Here is a 16,552-nt window from a genome sequence, read left to right as displayed (position 1 = left end):
TGAGCGCTCCTCTCCTCATGTGCTACTTCTTCGACTGTTCGACGACGTATCGTCCGGGGCGTTATAGCGGATCAAACTTTTTTTTTTTTTGTAAGCGGTGCCCTTTTTCGTTCACCGCGAAGCAAACTGGGCGTATCAGTAGCGCGCGGACATCGTAAATTCTGCACGGCCTATCTCGACGTATGAAGTGGCGTAAATGCGGGTATGCTGGTGAACGCGGGTACCTGAGCTTGGGCACATAAAAAAAAAGAAAAAAAAGAAAACGAAAGATCAGACGTTGGCGTCGTTCCGATCTTTTATGTACCCAAGCTCAGGCTTCCCCAATCGTGGATATCTACACACATCTCACGGTTTAAAGGTTCCGTAAATCAGCAGACACGTTACGCTGATCCGCATAGTCCATAGGAGCTTGTTGCTCGTAAACCCAGCACACCGAGCTATACGTGTGACGAGAAACGCAAAATATTTTTAATGTTCTAGTAAACTTGCGGTAAAACTTTACTAGTTTAGGCTGCCAAGGGGGACGGACAAAGTAAGAGACACGACAACAGAAACAGCTTACTCTCAACTGACGAAATTTAATGCAAGGAACAAAAAAAAAAAAAACATCAGAACTACAAGATATGATGACGTCAACAGCAATGACAGCAGGGTTAGCACACTCAAAGTGAGTTGAGTGGGCTAACCCTGCTGTCATTGCTGTTGACGTCATCATATCTTGTAGTTCTGATGTGTTGTTTTTGTTCCTTGCATTAAATTTCGTCAGTTGAGAGTAAGCTGTTTCTGTTGTCGTGTCTCTTACTTTGTCCGTCCCCCTTGGCAGCCTAAACTAGTAATGTCACACCAACTACCCCAACTTTGCACTTTGGTTGCGGTAAAACGGCCCGGGGCGACGTCTGATGGGAAATAATCCCCAATTTGTCGAGCAACAGTGATCTATGTTCCTGAATTGCTTGCTTGCTCATGATGACTACGTATAGCCGACACGAAGCAGACTTCTTTTGTTTTAGACACAGTGTTATGCGCATGCACTCTTTTTTTACCGCCGTCCTTGACGTGCACAAGCGCAGTTGGTGGCGACTTCGACACAGTGTTGCCCGTAATTTTCTATTTTAATCTTCTAAAAACTATGAGTGCAATCGCGACGATAATTGCGACACGAGAGTACTGACGACTCGGGCAATCGCGTACAGATTAATTTTCTGAGATTGCAGCTCTACTGCCTTTACAGTATGCTTTAAAGAGATCCGGTCTTATCGGTTCCGGTCGAATTCGAAAACTATGGTGGCATTTTATTCCTCGGAGGCCACTGACTACGGTATCGAAAATTCCACGCGAAAGGGAGGCGTAGTTTGACTGTTATTCCATGGAACACATGACAAGGGCAGACGCCGGATGTTGAGAGTGTGCCGGAATTCCCACTCTCTGGAAAAACGACGAAACGTCACTCCCTAAGAACCAATGATGGCGAGACCTTGAGGAAGGGATGCCGCGGCCGTCTCATAGAGTTGCGGGGCATCTGGACGGCGCCTCTCTCTCTCACTCCTCCGGTTAGGGAATGACGTCACGTCGCCGGAGCCTCTGCAGCCGCGGAAGCAGCGCCGATTCTAAAAATCCGTTTATTTAATGTCTAAGCGCTTTTCGAACGAAACAAATTAGCCAAGCAGATTGTCTGCCGATGCCGAACATTGTGGTATAGGTTTCGAGGATGAGTTTCCGGATGGGACCATCCTTTTAAAGGGGTTGTGTCGTTGTGCACGCAAAAGTACTTAGGAAAAAAATTATTGCAGGCGTCGCAGGTTCGAGTGATAGTAGGCGTAGGTAAACAACTTTCTGCGTCGAGCTCAGAGGAAGAGGAGCCTCCCTTCTTATTGGTTCTTTTAAGCGCGTGACCTATCTAGCGGCCTCCTCACCGCCGGTTGCACCCGGAGTCCCAAGCAGCACAACATTTTGGCCCAATATTGGCAATGCCGGCCCAATATTGGTCAAAGATTGGGCCAATATTGGGCAAAGATGTTGTGCTGCTTGCGGTTGTACCAGTTGTAGTCGGAGTACCCGGGTTCGAATCCTGGTACGGGCTCTGCCGCACCTCCACCACCACCGGTTGAGTTTCGGAACTCTCGATGCCGCTTTTCTACGGGGGTCTATTGCCCCGTTTTGCTGTCAATGGTGGAATGCGGGCTGACATCGATGCAACGCGTAATTATCTTCAACATTTAGCCAGCAGCATAACTTGGAGCAAAGTATCACGAGCTATCCAAAACTAAATAAAAAAAATGGACTCCCCCCCATTAATCAGGATGCCATTCACATTAAATGAAATAAGAAGAGAGAGAGAGAAAAAAAAGAGCTTTTAACCTCATCTGAGATACTAAGAATCAAAGGGGTTTGTGTCATCGGAAGAAAGCAACTTGTGTACGGGCTCCGAATGTAGGGTAATGGTTGTTGATGGGAGGTGATCAACTGACGGCGGAGCTATGGGGCATTAGCGGCGTATACGCAAAGCAGACACCTTTGTGCTGCGCGCACGCCCAGAAAAATTACCATGTATCTCTACCGCGTCGAAAGAACGGGTTCGATTATATTCGCGCGAACGTTATATCTGAGCCGCGCGTCAGAGATCCGAGAATCCCGTTGTGTCGCTGCGAAGAAACGTAGCTTACTATTGTTGGAGGTAAGCGTTGGTAACGCTTTTTTTGGAACGCATTACCCGCGCATTAACGCATTATCCGCATTTGGAAGAACCCTGAACCACCTTCCCGTTGTGTCGCTGTGAAGAAACATAGCTTACTATTGTTGGAGGTAAGCGTTGGTAACGCTTTTTTGGAACGCATTACCCGCGCATTAACGCATTAGCCGCATTTGGAAGAACCCCAAACCACCTTCCCGTTGTGTCGCTGTGAAGAGACGTAGCTTACTATTGTTGGAAGTAAGCGTTGGCAACGCTTTTCGAACGCATTACCCGCGCATTAACGTATTACCCGCATTTGGAAGAACCCCGAACCACCTTCCCGTTGTGTCGCTGTGAAGAAACGTAGCTTACTATTGTTGGAGGTAAGCGTTGGTAACGCTTTTTTGGAACGCATTACCCGCGCATTAACGCATATTAGCCGCATTTGGAAGAACCCCAAACCACCTTCCCGTTGTGTCGCTGTGAAGAGACGTAGCTTACTATTGTTGGAGGTAAGCGTTGGTAACGCTTTTGGAACGCATTATCCACGCATTACCCGCATTAACGCACCACCCGCGTTTGGAAGAAACCCAGCCAATTTTTTCTTGAAGCAGCTGCATCCGCGCGGATACAGATTGGCGGTGAAAAAGCTACGTGAGGAAAGTGTTACGTATGCAGCTTCTGAGCTTACAAACTGTTCAGGAACAATATTCCATGCACCCGCTGACTTCCAGCAGAGAGCAGCAACGCAACTGATTCGACACGCCATATTGCATTACTTGGCATCTATAGGAAACGCCGGCAGATACACTAATGCCGGTTACGCTACGATATCCCAGCGTTAGAAATCCCAGATCTCAGAATCCCCAATACCAAAATTCCATATTGCAAGATCAAAGCTTATATCAACGAGGTCTGAGAGTGGCCGTGTTCCAAAGTATAGGGTATCACTGGCCAACGTGCCAGCTTCGCGTGCTTTCGATATCCGTCGAAGTCGCTGTTGTGAATGAAAACCACGTTTTAGCGGACGCGCTGGAGCATCACAAAACGAAGCCGCGTTGGTTTTTTGTCACAAGGATCCCATATAGTGCTGTAGTGAGCCCATATATAAGTTCGTTCAAGACCATAGGTCTCCGCGCGTGTTTCATATATAGGCGATTAGACTGTGCCGATTTGGGATTTTGAACGTCTGGGGATTTCGAGCCTCTGGATTCTTAAGTATTGGATTCCGGGATACCCCCCCAGTGCTTATTTGTGGATGTACACGCGCTCCAGATTTGAAAGCTCTTTCAAAAAAAAAAAAAAAAACACGCGGATGTATAGCTGCGCGCTCCTTTATAACTACAGTGAACCCTCGTTAATATGACCCCCGATAATCTGACATACGCGCTTTATGACCATACTCTTGGGGGACAATGCTGTGGAACCTCTGCAAATCTCGCCCGTTAATATGACAATTCCGCATTATGACAAAAATGTTCGGGAACGACCATGGTCATAATAACGAGGGTTCACTGTATTGTCGGTAAATATCAGCACACCCTTTTGCGAGACGTCCTACTGGTATGGCAAAGGGGCCTATAAAAATGGTGCTAAAGAGCAAAGTACGCATGCCTAGAAATAGTTCCATGCGTCGTGCAAAACACAAAGCTGTCATGCAGTGTACACTATACGTTGGAGCGTTTTGCTTGAGTTAGCAGCATTTACATCTCTATACTGATGAAACGTGAGAAGCGCAACTTTCTGTTTGGGAAGCGATTTTGGGTCCCCAACGTGCTAAACACCAGTCGAGCCCACGCTAAGATAAGACACCGGCGAAGGATCTCCTTACGTCTTCTTGTCTGTGACGTCATACCAGTGCTTATATCCTGCCTCCGACGCGAAAAACTACCACGTTGTTATGGTAATATCTATACCGCCATACTCGGTATACCTCGAACTGCACTCTTAAAACAAAACTTCACCACAAAGCACGGTGAAGGCCAACCATTCACTCTTAGAAATGAACTTTACCGCATAGCACGCTTCTAGCCAACCATCATCTCGAATGATATCGTTATCTGCCCTGATTTGTTGAAAACGGGAGGCGTACGCCTTTTTTGTGACACTTATGCTGTTCATAATTGTCACAAAAAAGGCGTACGCCTCCCGTTTTCAACAAATCAGGGCAGATAACGATATCATTCGAGATGATGGTTGGCTAGGAGCGTGCTATGCGGTGAAGTTCATTTTTAAGCGTGTTGCGCAGAACGATACCATTATTACTCCTGATTTGTGGAAAGAGCGTGGCGTACGCTTTTTTGTGACGATTAAGAAAGCTGCATAAGTGTCACAAGGTGGTGGTGGGGGGCGTGCGCACCTCACGTTTTTAGCCAATCAGGGGGCAGAACGGTGTCGTTCGCGATGGTGGTTGGCCAACAGCGTGCTATGTGGTGAAGCCATTACCTCTCTGCCCCCACCCCTGAATTTTAAGAAGTGTAGCCTACAGCGGGGCAGCCTCGAAAAGTTCCAACCTTCCATCGTTTCATTTGAACGGCAAATATAACGCGCAACTATTTCTTACCTTTATAGTTGGATTATCGTTACTACAGTGAACCCTCGTTACTATGACCATGGTCGTTCCCGAAAATTCTGGTCATAATGCGGAATTGTCATATTAACGGGGGCGATTTGCAGAGGTTTCACTGCATTGTTCCCCAGGAGTACGGTCGTATAAAGCGCGTATGTCAGATTATCGGGGGTCATATTAACGAGGGTTCACTGTATTTGCAACGCATATTTAGCTTGCGGTCAACCGGAAACGAGACAGAAACGTTAACTCGCGCCTTCTATTGTCAAGCCGTCCACCGCCTTTCGCATACAGCGGTTAGCGCCCCCTATAACGCAATCTACGTGCAAAAAGCTCTGCCCTCCTCCTCCGTGCTACACTTTTACACACTCTCAAAACAGAAATTGACCGCACAGCACGCTCTTTGCCAACCACCAACCCCGATGACATCGTTCCGCCCCACGATTGGTTAAAAACCGGAGGAGGCGTACCCCTTTTTGTGACACTTATGCAGTTACGTTAATTGTCCCCCCCCCAAAAAAAAAGGCGTACGCCCGCGTTTTCAGGAGTGATAACGGCATCATTCTGTGCCATGGTTGGCCTTTCAACGTGCTATGAGGTAAAGTTCTGCTACATACGGGCTGTTTCAATACTAACTATAGCAAATGTGTGCGTGTGGCGGGGGAGAGACACATGCGAGTGAGGATAACTCACAGAGGGGCGTCCTCCGCGTGTCCCCCCAGGAAGCCGGGGTGACGTCAACGCCGACCAGAAGGCCACCACAACCATTCAAACCACCACCACCAACACTGTCACCACCACCACCGCCGCCGCCACCAGCACCACCATCAGAGAGCGCTAGAAAGACACAGAACCCACCCACCACTCACGGTTAACTACAATGCACTCGAATATTATTGACACAATTCAACCAAGAAAAAAAAAAGACATTTAAAGGTACCGTAAAGAAGCAGGCAGAGAGGTTACGATGGAGGCGTAGGCGGACTCACTTCTTAAGAAAGTCTATGCGGAATTTTTGTTCGCAGGGTTCACGGAAACATCGCTAAATTTCTACACGAAACAGATACAGGCGTGTTCCTTTGGAGTTTGTCTAGGGAATGACACATTTTTTAAAGGCTAGAAACGATCCACTGATTTTTGGCGAATTAAAGTTTGTGAAATTTTTAATACATGGGAGTCTATGGGGGATGCCGCAAAATCGCTTCTCTGGGCACGCACGGCAGCGATTATCTGGTCCAAAAATGATGTCCTTCCCTACTGTAACAGTCTGGGAATTGATTGCAATCAACAAATTCGACAAACTCACTCTAGTTTCCCAGATCCCTGCGTACGAAAATGGTTTTGTCGTTTGCTATGGCGGCGCCGATTACATCACTTGGTTAGAGCGCGCGAGGAAAACAAAACTAAGAAAACTATTTTCCGACGGTACCGCCATCTCTCGCCGGAAGCGAACGAAAAACGAGATCGCATGAGTCCACCTTCACAGCTTGTTAAACCAGCACAACAAGTTAAACACGTGACACAGAACTCTAAATATTTTTAATTTGCTCGTAAAATTGCGGTCGCCGCTCATACCAACAGTTGCTTCGCGGCGCCAACGCAGAATTTATAAAATTGCGGTAAAACGGCTCGGGGCGACGTCTGGTGAGAAATAATCCCCAATTTGTCAAGCAACAGTGATCTATGTTCCCAACTGGCTTGCTCATGATGGCTCCGTAGCCGACTTTTTCTTTTAGACTCAGTGTTACGCGCATACAATGCAGTTTTGTCGCCGTACTTGACGCGCAATGCGCAGTTGGTTGCGACTTCGACACAGTGTTGCCCGTAATTTTCAATTTTAATTTTCTAAAAAAAAACTATGAGCGCAATCGTGATGAAAATTGCGACGTAAGAGTACTGAGGCTGGCGAGTTGACAAATTTTCTGAGATTGCAGCTCTGCTGCCTTTACAGTACCTTTAAGGTGCCACTCCGGAGTCAATCTCGCGTTTTTAAAGTCCTTCATAATTTATGACAGTGCAGTCTCACAACTGAGCGCTCCCAAAAATATCGTTTCTTTATGTGACGCGGAAGTAACGAAAAATTATTTCCAATTTCGGAAAATGCGACGTGCAGATGCGCGCAATTTGCCTCCAGTCTAGCAACATTGTTCCTCCACTTCCGGGCATGGCCATCCTTCGACATGGCCGTTGCTAGGAGACGAACGTTCGCGCGCGCATCATGACGTCACTCTTCTGAGCGAAGCAAAAAATTGTCATTTAGCCAGTTCTTAAACAAAAATAAAAATTTTACGTGTACGTAACGTTCGTTCACAGCATTTATGCTTCGTAAGCTGATTCTCTGAGCAGCGGTGGTTCATATAATAATAATAATAATAATAATTAAAAACTAACACACACAATTGTCAGTCCGGCGTGCGTTTTAATTTAATCGATTAATTTTAATTTAGTTAATCTAATCTGCGCGTTTAAATCTATGGAACTCAGTGTGTGTTCCAGCAAACATTGTTGCTACTCTGCGACGCGCAACTTAAATACGAATTTATTAAATTTCCAGAAATACGACCCAAAGATGCGCGCGCGCTCCGGCTCCCGGTTGGCAACATTGCTGCTCCACCACATCGCCTTCGGGCACATAGAAATGCTAGTCACGATGTGACGGTAACCAGCGAAACCCTTGCGCTTGGCGGGAATAGCACACGTGAGCCAAGCGATGACGTCATCTACCCGTTCGCGAAACTGAAACATGTAAACGCTCTCCAGTTCCTCGAGAAATTAGCAGAAGTACATAATGTTCGCTCACATAATTTAAATTTCGCGCATTGAGTGTTTAATTGACGTTGTTTTTATCGTGAAAGAAAGCACACAAGTTACTGTGTGGAATTTTGTGTCCTTTTAAAGGAGCAGTGAGGTGACATTTAACGTGGTTCCAACCCGTTTCCTATTCGTATATCTGTCCATCAGGAGCCCCTATCGGAAAGATTTATTCGTTATTTAATATTAATATTTATTCGTCCTTTCTTTTCTCCCCCATACTGCTTACCACTGACGTCACCTACCTAGAGGGCGCTAGATTCGAAAAGGGGGAGTCCACCACAACGATGCAGGTCCGGCGAAGTTTTGTGTTCCGTCGGCCTATGACTATAGAACTAGAAAGATATGAACCTCGAAGTTTTGTGTTCTGTCGGCCGCCATATGCTATATGAAAGACTATGAACCTCGAAAGTAGGGAAATTACAGAGATATTGAACAAGCATGGCACTGACGAAGTACAAGCAGCCCGAATTCGAAGAGGGTGATGGTCAGAACGCATATCACGCGGCATATCACACGAACGAACCCTACGGACTCGGGAGGGAAAAATCGGGTGCTATTTTAAATCTGCAATTTTTGGACGAAATCGCGTGCTACTGATACGTTCGGGTGTGATCGGGTTATAATTTTTTTTTCCTTTCTGTCTAGAAAGCCACCCGCAATTACAGTGCATATATTCGTCAAAGATACATATACCTCGCGACTTATAGTGACAGGCACCGCATGGTGTAACACCAAATCTGCATCGCATACTTTGTCGTGCACAAATAATATTTACAACACGATTGCGTAACAAACTGCTACTAAACAGTGCACGTCATACGTGGTACAACCTGATACGCGGTTCGAATTACCGTGTATTCACACGAGCGACATCCTCACGGAATATTCTAGTGGAAGAAAAAGCAAGAAAACTGCTTACAGAGACGAAGTTCCGTCCCGTGTTATGTGAGCATTCACACGGTGCAGAATATCGGGCGTGGCGTACTGCGCATTTAGCAGACGACACCGTCAGCGCCTTTTCCTGTCGTCTGCTACGAAATATCTTGCGGCTCTGTCGCGCGGGATGCTCCCCGCGGTCAGCATTGCACGTGAAAACACGTGACAGCAGAAAGCTATGACGTTTTTCGCATCTTTCGCATTCTGCGGGAATGTCGTTCGTATGAATACACGGACAGTGTCTGTCTCTGTCGCTTGTATAGCGTTTCCTTGCCCCCGACCCGGCCCGCGGTCCGGACTTCTTATTGGCTGTGTGCTCCGGGTCGGACCGACAAACTACGCCAGCACCGCGGGCCCGAGCCGGATCACGGGCCGACAAATATGTTTCCGAGAGTCCGGCTCGGCCGGGTTTGCGCAGCTAATTCCACACAATGGAGGTCTATTAGTTCGTGTCATCACGCGCTTGCGTCATTCCCGCGCATATATTTGCAAAAACAAGCAAGGGACACTGCATTATACGCATGATTCGACCCTCTAGAACATTCTCAAAGCCACTTCGCATTGCTCCTGACTACTCACATATTTCACAATCCCGTTCGCGAACCTTGGTGAGAGGGGTAGCGATTGGGAAAGGAGTTTGTCCCGACGTCCCCTGCCTCCACAAAAATTTGTAGTGTAACGATAACGCATTTACAGTGAACCCTCGTTAATATGACCCCCGATAATCTGACATACCCGCTTTACGACCATACACCTGGGGAACAATGCAGTGAAAGCTCTGCAAATCCCTCTCGTTAATATGACAATTCCGCATTATGACCAAAATTTTCGGGAACGACCATGGTCATAATAACGAGTGTTCACTGTAATTTACGGATTTAATTCGGTCTCGTAGTGTTGTGGTGCTAAGCCGCCAGTTATTGTATGTTTGTGGCCCCTGTCTTCTCTTCTTATAAATTTACTTATACAATTGTCTGATAAGCGCTAGAAGCGCGCAAATCACGGCTGGAAATGTCAGGGCGTGCTCTATTCGCTGAGTCACCGGGCCGGGCCGGGCCATTTTTCGATGAGATGGGGCTCGGAGAAGTCGGCCCGTGCACAGCTCTAGCCGCGATTAGGATAAAGATACAGTGAACCCTCGTTAATATGACCCCCGATAATCTGACATACGCGCTTTATGACCATACTCTTGGGGGGACAATGCTGTGGAACCTCTGCAAATCTCGCCCGTTAATATGACAATTCCGCATTATGACAAAAATTTTCGGGAACGACCATGGTCATAATAACGAGGGTTCACTGTATTAACATTATCGCCTCCAGTGATCACGACCCGCATGCAACCGATGACAGTGAATGCGTAATTTTGCTGAACTTTGTTACACGTTAGGTGGGGGACGACTTACACGTGCAGCGCGGTTATGCAGACGGTGACGACTACGCAAGTGATAAGGGAACCTTATCTGGCTTGTCTTTGTGGCCAGACAAGGGATGACCTACATAAAAAGGAGCGCGCACGATAGCAGATCGGCTGGATGACTCCAGCGATCGCCGTGTGAGCTAAACGGGAAAAATAGGGGGACAGACTTTTAGCGACCCAAGTGCCTTGGGGCCCCAAGCCGAAAAAACCTAATTTGGATTCTGGAGCAAACGGCGTTCCGTTATGTATTTGGGGGCCTAAGGCTCTTGCGTGTTTACAATAGCGGCCGGTAGATAAATACGGAGAACCCTCGTTATTATGACCACGGTCGTTCCCGAAAATTTTGGTCATAGCGCGGAATTGCCATATTAACGGGGGGGATTTGCAGAGGTTTCATTGCATCGTTCCCTAAGAGTATGGTCGTAAAGCGCGTATGTCAGATTATCGGGTGTCATATTAACGAGGGTTCACTGTACAGAGAACCCTCGTTATTATGACCACGGTCGTTCCCGAAAATTTTGGTCATAGCGCGGAATTGTCATATTAACGGGGGGATTTGCAGAGGTTTCATTGCATCGTTCCCTAAGAGTATGGTCGTAAAGCGCGTATGTCAGATTATCGGGGGTCATATATTAACCAGGGTTCACTGTGCTCTAAGTACCGCTGTTCCACTAAGTTTAACGCATGACCATTTTGCGTAGACAGCAGCCACTTATAGTTACACTCACGCCACTTATAGTCACAATTCTGATTGCTCACTAACTTTCCTGACGAATGGTGGCACAGTTCCTCGTCAAGCCGGACCAGGACGCACACTAACCCTTCTGTCCCCCCACTCCTTAAATGCTGCCCTCTCTCCATCTGTCCACGTCTGTACGGCGCTGATAGCCACAGTTGTTACTCAGCGCTAACACGGAATTTAAAAAAAAAAAAAAAAGCGGAACCGTGGCCGAATGGAATCAGGAGCCGAGCGTGGACTCAGTGCATTGCCCCAAAAGATCGGCAGTTTTAGAATGTTGGGTACCAAAGCTTGCGTCTTTCTCTTTTTCTGTTTTTTTTCTTTTTCATTTTTTTTTCAAGGAATAGCAAGTCGGCTTCTGCCTGGCTGACCTTTCCTTTTGCCTGACCCCCCTTTTTTTTCGTAATAAACATATCCCCCCCTCCCCCAAAGCGGGTATAAATGTAGTACCAGGATACTATCAGTAGCAACCAGGGTATAGTAATGAAATGGAGGTTGCCATTGCGTATCCTCGTAACCAAACCCGTGTTTATTTTTTTTTGTGTGTGTTTTTTATTTTTGTGTGCTTTTTTGGGGGGGAGGGGGGGGTATCTAGAAACCCAACCCAACCACCGCGCTATGGGTATTCATCGTACTCCTAAAATGAACACCCGTCGCTCGCGGCGCTGTGCGAGACAGTCAAAAAGAGAAGTGAAAAGCAAATATTTTAGTGCCAACTAAAATTCAGCCACGATATTTGGGACCCATCGATGGCGCTGCGAATTTTTGGGTGTTCATGTTTTTGGGGAGGGTGGTCCGCTAATATTGAGCCCCCTATTGGGCTCCTTAATCACAGGAGTGATACAAACCCGCCATTGTTGTAACTATACCCTCAAGAGGTCGCTTTTAACAAAACTGCCATCCTGTCCTCGACGCACGTCATAGAAAACGTCATTTTGAGGTCATGTGACTTTGTTTACGTGTCGGTTTGCCGCTTACCGACATAGCTCCGTCGTCGTAAAGCCAAGAGATGAACGCATTTTGCCAGTGTAAACTATGCGGTGCTTCTTCCGCAACATGGCAGCCCATTTCTCCTTAGTTTAAGTGTCATCGCATCGGCTCAGTGAGTCTTAACGCGCGGTCGTCATCACATCTTCGGGAGTCGTCAACAGTACGAGGCCTTATATGCAAAACTGCTCGTTTTAATGCGAGATTATCGGATAAAAATAGTTACCGTGATCGAAAGACATCCAAAACGTCGCGCAGAAACAACAACCACATTGTTTACAAACGGTGTGGCCGCCGATCACGGGCGACGCCATCTTTAAGGTCACGTGCGCCGTGACGTTTGCTGTGACGTGCAACCAGCACCTGTCCAGGGACGCATTGCGTTCGCCCAGCACGCTTTCGTCTACGGAGCAATACACTGGATGCCTGTGTCCCTAATGTTCACGCCCACGCTGCATCCAGGAAAACCGGAAACTGAGGGAACGGAAACAAAAAAAGTTGAGTCCGTTCAATTAAGTTCCCGAAACACTCGGCACGTGCAAAGCTGCTTCCGCGCCCGCGCTTAACGGTTGACGGTGCCCGAGAGCGCAAAAAAACGCGAAAAAAGAGGTCTTTAGCGAGACCAGTCCCGCCCCCGAGTTCGGTGCTACTATATCAACGTCCGACCTTGTGGCAAAAGAAAATGACCAGGCTGTCGGAGAGACAGGAAGCCGCCAAATGAATGCCGTCTCACAAGGTTACACTCGTTACACAAGACACAATACCCCACGTTTAGGTCTGCCTTCCAATGCAGTGACGAAAGCGTTTGCCGTCAGTGTAAACAATGCCACGGTGATGGACGGCGCTCCGAATTCAAAGTACCACGCGGAGTAACGTTTTAAATGCCGCTATTTTGCGTCACCAGCTCTCAACCCTTTTTTTTTTTTTTTGCACCGTGCACCCCATATGCCGCTCATCAAAAAGCGTTATCCCCCATATATTAACTTCACGAACGCGTTACACACGCATACAAATTGGAAGTATTCACCCTCGCTTCTTCCTACACTCTTAAAAATGAACTTCGCCGCATAGCACGCTCCTAGCCAACCATCATCTCGAATGATATCGTTGCCTGTCCTGATTTGTTGAAAACGGGAGGCGTACGCCTTTTTGTGACACTTATGCTGTTCATAATTGTCACAAAAAAGGCGTACGCCTCCCGTTTTCAACAAATCAGGGCAGATAACGTTATCATTCGAGATGATGGTTGGCTAGGAGCGTGCTATGCGGTGAAGTTCATTTTTAAGAGTGTAGTTTCTGGTCAGTATGTTGTTTATTACTCGGGTAAGATACTACCAGGTAGACATAACTACCTTAAGACACACGCAATCGGATAAGCCTATAGGAAAACCAGTAGACGTGCACGACCTTAGACAGTGCAGTAGACAGTTCCCCTCAGAGAAATATAACGGGTAGACCAGCGGCGCAAGAACTCTACTTCGTCTGGCAACATCAAGTGTGCCTCTTATACTGCACCACAATATACTTGTGCGACGACCAGATAAGAGGGAACATTACACATATGTTGCGACTCTGGGCGACGGCGAGTTACTTTTTTTTTTTTTTTGCGAGCAGGGTTGCAGGGTCTGGACGTACTCTTTGACGTCCTTATTAATGGACGACCACCAGTATTTACTCAGAATACTGCTTTTGGTCTTGAATTTGTCCATGTGACCACGTTTATCGTGAAACTTAAGCAATATCTCTTTCCTAAGAGATTCTGGTATGACAATCCTTGTTTTTGTCAGTCCGTTTTGTTGAGTGGTTTTGTGGCAGAGTATGCCATTTGACAACATGAATGTATTCCGCATGTTCTCAGCTTTGCGAGAAGAAATATTAGGATTTTTGAGGACTTCAAAAATCTCTAATAACGACGGATCTGACTGTTGGTGATTGGAGAGATGAGAATTCTCGGCAGTGAGAATTAGTGACGCAACCAAAGGTTGTGGGATGCGTGATAGAGCATCAGCGACAACATTGGTTTTTCCCGAACGATGGTGAATCTTCAGACCTCCCATTCCGTTCCAATTCCACTGCGAGGAATGGAGATTTGCGATAATCCCGTTCCTTTCAATTCCTCGGAATTGAAAGGTACGGTCAATTCGCACTCCTGGAATGGGCTTGGCAACCCAATTCCATCCGGTTAATTCCCTCAATAAAAGAAAAAGGACCCGTAACCCTACTGGCAAGTCCAGCAGTGCTATGGAGGAGATTGACATTACCAAGCACGGAAAAAGCACAAAGACCAGATTATTTCACTCTTTTAAATAATCAATCAATCAATCAATCAATCACTCTTGACCGTGTGCAGGTGCGGTGCAAAGGGTGCGAGGGCAGAAACCAGCACGCTGAAACGAAAAACTGCCACCGGCGCACCCAGACCATTCGCATTCCCATTCCTATAGGACAGTTTCCGCCATTCCATTCCAACTCCATTCCGAGCTCTGCTAAATCCGGAATCATTCCGGAACCATTCCAACTCCGGAGTGACCCCACACTGTAAACTGAAAAACACCCTTATGGGTGTAAGTGGCTTGTCCTATAACTCACACCACTTTTTACGCCGTATGGTCTGGAACACCCTTTTTAGAGGGTGTATTCTGTGTAAAACACCCTTTGAAAGGGTGCTTTTCCTTGAAAATGCCTTCTTTTGCACCCCTTAAGTACCCCTTTATGGGGGTGTAAGATTGTTAAACACCCTCCAAAATGGTGTATAAAGGATGCAAAACACGGCATTTTCAAGGAAAAGCATCCTTTCAAAGGGTATTTTACACAGAATACACCCTCTAAAAAGGGTGTTCCAAGACCATACGGTGTAAAATGTGGTGTGAGCTATAGGACAAGCCATTTACACCCATAAGGGTGTTTTTCAGTTTACAGTGTACCGCTAGATGGCCCTTCCCGTACCTTACGCATCCTGGAGCCATCATGACATACGTCGAAGCGTTCCCAGAGTCACTGCCCACCGGTTGAGAACCTGTGTTCTCCAAGTTAGCAGCGAGTAACATTTGCCCGGGTCAAAGGTATACAGACACAAACTGCTCAAACCTCCCTCCCTCGCCCTTCGATTTATATATAATGCATATGGTCAGCACACATCTTCGACTTCACTCTATGCTAAATCTGGTTTGCCAACCTTGGCTCAACGAAGGAAAATTCGGCGTCTCAAGTTTTTGCACGATATGGTCAGCGGTACCAATGGGCTCAAGTTCTGCGATTACTTAACTTACAATTCGAGCCGATCCACAAGACTGAAACATAGTAAATTAATCCGTGAGTTTCGTTGCAATAAAGATGTGTTTAAATTTTCTTTTTTTCCTCGCACTGTACGAGAATGGAACAAATTGCCCTCTTGTGTTACACAAATTTCATCACCAACCCGGTTTTTACAAGGTCTTGTAGACTAACTTTCTTTCTTGACTTCAGATGTTTAACACTTGACATTTTGCACTGTGTATAGCTGTATGTTGTATGTGGTGTATGGAGTGTACTCACCTCCTCTGCCATGGCCATCAAGAGATGGCCGGCAGTATCTTTCAAATAAATAAATAAATAAATAATGGAACAGATAAATGATATCCACACTCCAAGCAGCTCTCTTCCCGTCGCCGAGCAAATGTTACCTCTTTGCACAGCCGTTCGTTCCTACGTGGATGCGATGCGAGAAGACTTCCTTACAGGGTCGCCACACGCTCACATACGGCAGGTCCCGGAAGCTCATGAGGTTGAGCAACAAAGACAAAGACAGAAAGAATTTTCGCTCTACACTCTAAGCAAAAAAAAGGAGTACTTTTACTCCTTTTGTGGAGTAATTGCCTTGCCACAAAAAATAGTCCCTTTCGGGAGTAAATGCACGGGAGTAAATGAATGTCACAGAGTGAAGACCGCATTTCACGCGCTGTTGTAAGAGTCCCAGGTACATAATTGGTCCGCATGCATGAAGATACTTTGAACCGTCAACCGTGATATATCGAATGATATAAAATCTTGCCCCATACTAGGGCACAATTTGCGAAGAAAGATGCGCTAACTGTTTCTTACTCTGTGTGGCTGGAAAATTGCTACGTTGTGTGAGTTATACAGCCCTATGTCGTTCAAACTGACCAAGCGCACATATTTACGTAGACTTTTGCATTCGGGAGACCATTCGCGAAGTTTAGTGACTATTTTCAGTCCTGGGGAGTAAACGTCGGGACTAAATGTCGGGTTAGGGGACTAAAATGGGGAGTAATTGCAGACTAGGGGAGTAGAAGCTGCAATTACTCCCCGTTTTACTCCTTTTTTTCTTAGAGTGTAGAATTTGGAATATTACGGTACCCGAGGGGCCTCACCTTCATCTTCAACGATGAATTCACCCGTTCTTTTTTGGTGTTACTG

General features: G+C 46.6%; 1 protein-coding gene across 6 annotated transcripts in view; it reads right to left on the bottom strand.

The window, feature by feature from the left end:
- LOC135386341 (probable nuclear hormone receptor HR3) overlaps positions 1 to 16,552 on the bottom strand; it is a 109,267-nt gene that overhangs the window by 78,407 nt on the left and 14,308 nt on the right. For 3 of the 6 annotated variants that reach the window (XM_064616196.1, XM_064616197.1, XM_064616198.1), the window contains exon 2: positions 5,934 to 6,077. The exons of the other annotated variants lie outside the window; for them this stretch is intronic. In XM_064616196.1, the coding sequence (XP_064472266.1) occupies positions 5,934 to 6,077 (144 nt within the window). The remainder of the gene's footprint in view (positions 1 to 5,933; positions 6,078 to 16,552) is intronic. 6 annotated transcript variants of the gene reach the window in all.

This window comes from Ornithodoros turicata, chromosome 2, assembly GCF_037126465.1.
Source record: "Ornithodoros turicata isolate Travis chromosome 2, ASM3712646v1, whole genome shotgun sequence".
Taxonomy (NCBI): Eukaryota; Metazoa; Arthropoda; class Arachnida; order Ixodida; family Argasidae; genus Ornithodoros; species Ornithodoros turicata.
This window is presented reverse-complemented; position numbering and strand designations above follow the sequence as displayed.